Source organism: Loa loa, assembly GCF_000183805.2.
Source record: "Loa loa unplaced genomic scaffold supercont3.955, whole genome shotgun sequence".
Lineage (NCBI taxonomy): Eukaryota > Metazoa > Nematoda > Chromadorea > Rhabditida > Onchocercidae > Loa > Loa loa.
Genome location: NW_018109135.1, coordinates 1 through 4,054, shown reverse-complemented (window position 1 = coordinate 4,054; position 4,054 = coordinate 1). Strand labels below are relative to the sequence as shown.

The window sequence follows — 4,054 nt, the reverse complement described above, 5'->3', positions numbered from 1 at the left end:
GGTCGAAAATTTTTTTGAATAAAACTTGATATCTTCTGTGACTTTGTAATATTCACATCCATTGCGATGAGAAATGGCGGTTGTGAACGTCTTAAATAATAAACACGTCCGCCATTCGGTATAAACCCGAACCTAAAATAAACGACTATCCTGAAACCGCACAATAATTTCACTAGATTAAAATAACAGTGGTGAAATAAATCAGTATGTTCCTCTAACTCTTCCTACCTCGTTATCCGGACATGGAGTCATCCGGAATAACTATTTTTTTTCTGTTGATAAAGGAAAAGTAATTATTCCGAATGACGGGGAAAGAAGAGTCGTCGAGAACAGCAACTGTAGAACATGATGAAATTGTAGTCTTTCCTTTAAAAGATACTGGCTCTACCTTTTATTAATCATTGGCATTTATCAATCTTTCTTAGAAATTAATTGATAGCTACAAATTACTTCAATCTGTTGCGTAAAAGTATCTTCAAGAAAATATTGCTGTTGGCTAACTGATTATATATTGTCCAATGAGATATCTTCCCCTTAACCTTCCTGCTGTTAGTGTTGTTCATATTTTGTTCGTCCCTAACTGACCTTTTATAAGTTGACATTTCTATTTCTCAGACGTTTATCTCGATCGATGAGTACAACCACTGATGTATTGAGACGTTTTTGTGTTATGCTGTCCATTGTTAGCTTACATCTTCTTCATTGCTTTAATTTTACTTCCAAGAATTCGTCACCGTGTCTGTTGGATATTGCGGAAATTTGAACATAGCTTTAATTTCGATAGTCCGACAAGCCTTGTATTTAGTGCGGTTTTACAGAAATCTATGTTTTGCAGTCCGATGATGAAATATGGGTCAAAATTAATTTGCTGCAACTCAAAATAAAAACTCATTTTTTGACACAATAGATGAAGTTCTTCAGCATATTCTTGACCATCACTTAAAGGTCACTCGCAATCAAACCTTTTGCAATCCAATATGCATCCCAATAGTAAAATTCTCTGAATCGACCTCCTGGTATAATGAATGGATGAGGTACTTCTATCAAGGAATTCCGTCTCGGATCCTCGATTTTAATGATCTTGAAATATATTTACATGAACTAACTCTTCACTTTTCCTAACAAAAGTATGACCCCAAATAATTACTGGGGGCGAAAACTTTGAACAATCCAGTACCGAAGACATCATTGAAAATAAACTTCGTGCTTGGATTCTGGATAGAATGTATCAATAAAAGGAGGAGCAAGAAATATGGTCAGTCGAGAAGACAATTCTTAGCGAAACTGATTCAAAGAAACGAAGAAGTTACGAGAAGCCAATATCCCAACATTATGAAGGAGCAAAAATCAACTAAAGATAAAATTAACCCACAAATTAATTCACGATATTTTCCAAAAGAAAATTCGGCTCTAACTATAACGACTCCGCAAACATATATAAAAGCTAATGCGAAGAAGGTTGGTAAAACTCAAAGACCTTGTGTTTTTTGCAACAAGAATCATTGGGATAATGAATGCCATGGTTATCCTAGTATAGAACAAAGAATGCAACAACTGAAAGAAAACAATGCCTGTCTAAATTGTCTTCAACCAGGACATGCAACAATCGATTGTGAGAGAAAAAAACGCATGTGTTTCCATTGGAAGTCATCATAATACCGAATATAATGATCCAGCACAATCAGTCGAACTAACCAAAGTAACAAATTCGACAATGGTAATCAACCCAGTAATAGAACATTCGAGACGAAATGACACGGAAACTTTGTTTTTCTGCAAAGTGGTTGAGGCAATTAATTTGGATATGCAAGAGGCTTCAAATAAAGTCGTAGTTTTATTCGATAGTAGTGCCCAAGTAACTTGCATGTCAAAGAAACTAGCAAAGAGATTAAACTTAGAAGATATTGATTACGAGTGAGTGAAGTTTGCAACATTCGGTAACAGGAAATCTCAACAATCCATTGCAGCCAAAGTATGTAGCGAATATTGATAGGGTTCGTTTGAGAGGGTGATGTCGACGAAGAGACAACTATTGCCAGCGATATAACGCGAGTTGTAGTAGCATTGAATTAAGTTGAATTGAGTTGATTCAGGTACGATGATTTGAGTTGAGTTGTACACGCACCAGATTGTAGACAATTTATTGATAACCGTTCTCTCGGTTAATACCATCGGGTTTATATCTATTAGGAAATGGGAGTGGTTTTCATTAAACATTCATGGGCAATTTTACATAACGGAAACGGTTAGGATCCACTTACAGTAAAAGCATTATCACAATGAAAGATTAGCATATGGATAAAGATGCGTCCGGACAAAGATGGGTAGTGAGATAAAGACCGAAAAAACATGGAAATAAATCTAAGAATTGTAGAATTAATTAAATGAGTCATAACATTGGATATATTCATTTACAATAAGAAATTTATTTGATTATATATTTGTATGGTTGGAGTCTCGCGAATCGGAATTTGCGACAAAGTACGAATTGGAATAAAAACTATTGAAGCAGATATTATACCTATAGTAGCTACAGTAGTCAATTATTTAACAAGTAAGCTAAGAGTAATATTTATAAACCAAGGCGATGTATCAGAAATTTCAATTCAATTCCCATTAAAAGAAGAAAATAGCAGTTGGAAACAATTTGAGTTAATTATTGGAGTCGACCACTTCTTCAAGTTTATTCTGTTAGAAAAAACCCTAACTATAAGTTCAGGGTTTTTTTTAATCAACACAATAGTCGGCCCAATGATTGCTGGAAGCGGACATATGGACAAGCATGGTAATCGCCTCAACGAGATGATTTATGACTCACACGAAATCCGTCCAGAATGAGGATCAAACTACCGTTACACCTAGCAATATGGACATTTCAGAGAATGATTGATTCTGGAAGTTGGAATTCATAGAAATACAAGATCAATCTAATCTGCATGAGGACGAACAAGCTTTAGAAAGGTTCAAGGAAAATATCACCAAAAATAATGGCAGATATCAAGTTGCTTGGCCGTAGAAAGAAACAAGAATCAAGTTAAATGACAATTTCGGGTTGTGTTTTGGTCGATTAAAATCTTTAATTAAACAACTTCAGAACAATGAACGCTTCTCAAATACGACGAAACGATTCGCGATCAGATACAATCTAACGTTATCGAGAAAGTATGTCCAGAAATGGACCAGGTTGGTATTATCCATTATCTTCCTCATCATGAAGTTATAACTCCTAATAAGACTGCAACCAAACTTAGAATTGTTTATGATGCATCATCGCATCAAAAGGGAAGAAAAGGATTGAACAATGTATTATATCGGGGACCCATAATTCTTCCCGATTTAGTAGGAGTACTGTTTCGTTTCCGAATGATGGAAATTATAATAGCTTACATTGAAAAGGCCTTTTTAAAATTGGAACTACTCCCATCAGAAAGAAACTGCACACGATTTTTTTGTTGAAGGATATACGGAGACAAGCAACGGAAGATAATATCGAATACTATTGATTTCAAGAGTCCCATTCGGAGTAATATCTTCACCATTTTTATTATCGGCTACACTTAATTATCATTTGGAAAATAACGGAAGTAAATCGCCGACGAAACCAAGAAAAACCTCTATGTCGACAACATTGTAGTATCTAGCAAGGGAACCGATGGAGCTCTTCTCAAATATCAAGAAATGAAAATCATCTTCAACGGTACCTCAATAAATAATGCTAGGGAATTCTGTCGCGAATTCCAATTTCGCGAAAGACCAAAGTATAAAAAATTATCTATCTATGCAATTATCACTCATGTCTTAGATCTTTGTTTTAAATCACATCTGTTGAAATATTTGGAGCAAAACCACTCCCACTTTTCCCGTATATAAGCTGTATTGAGTGTTGTCCGGGGAGCTTTTTATAACCAGTTTTTCATTACGCTCAAGCAGTTTGGTTGATTCCTTTTCCTTTCCTTTCATCATTATTAGCTGTATCGTATCGTTTTTGTGACCCTTACCATTTACAAGTAAAGAATTAAACTCTCCCCCTTTGTCTACAACGTTACGACACATA

At 35.2% G+C, this 4,054-nt stretch overlaps 2 protein-coding genes across 2 annotated transcripts; one reads left to right on the top strand and one right to left on the bottom strand.

The window, feature by feature from the left end:
* Positions 1-939: 939 nt before the first annotated feature.
* On the bottom strand, positions 940-1,186 carry LOAG_13249 (hypothetical protein; the record flags this gene model as incomplete). The annotated part of the gene is made up of 2 exons (XM_003148757.1): positions 940-1,080; positions 1,148-1,186. 2 exons carry the CDS (start codon positions 1,184-1,186, stop codon positions 940-942), a joined length of 180 nt encoding a protein of 59 aa, XP_003148805.1.
* A 1,259-nt stretch (positions 1,187-2,445) lies between these two features.
* LOAG_19023 (hypothetical protein) lies at positions 2,446-2,838 on the top strand (the record flags this gene model as incomplete). The annotated part of the gene is made up of 2 exons (XM_020451680.1): positions 2,446-2,554; positions 2,720-2,838. 2 exons carry the CDS (start codon positions 2,446-2,448, stop codon positions 2,836-2,838), a joined length of 228 nt encoding a protein of 75 aa, XP_020304519.1.
* Positions 2,839-4,054: the final 1,216 nt, after the last annotated feature.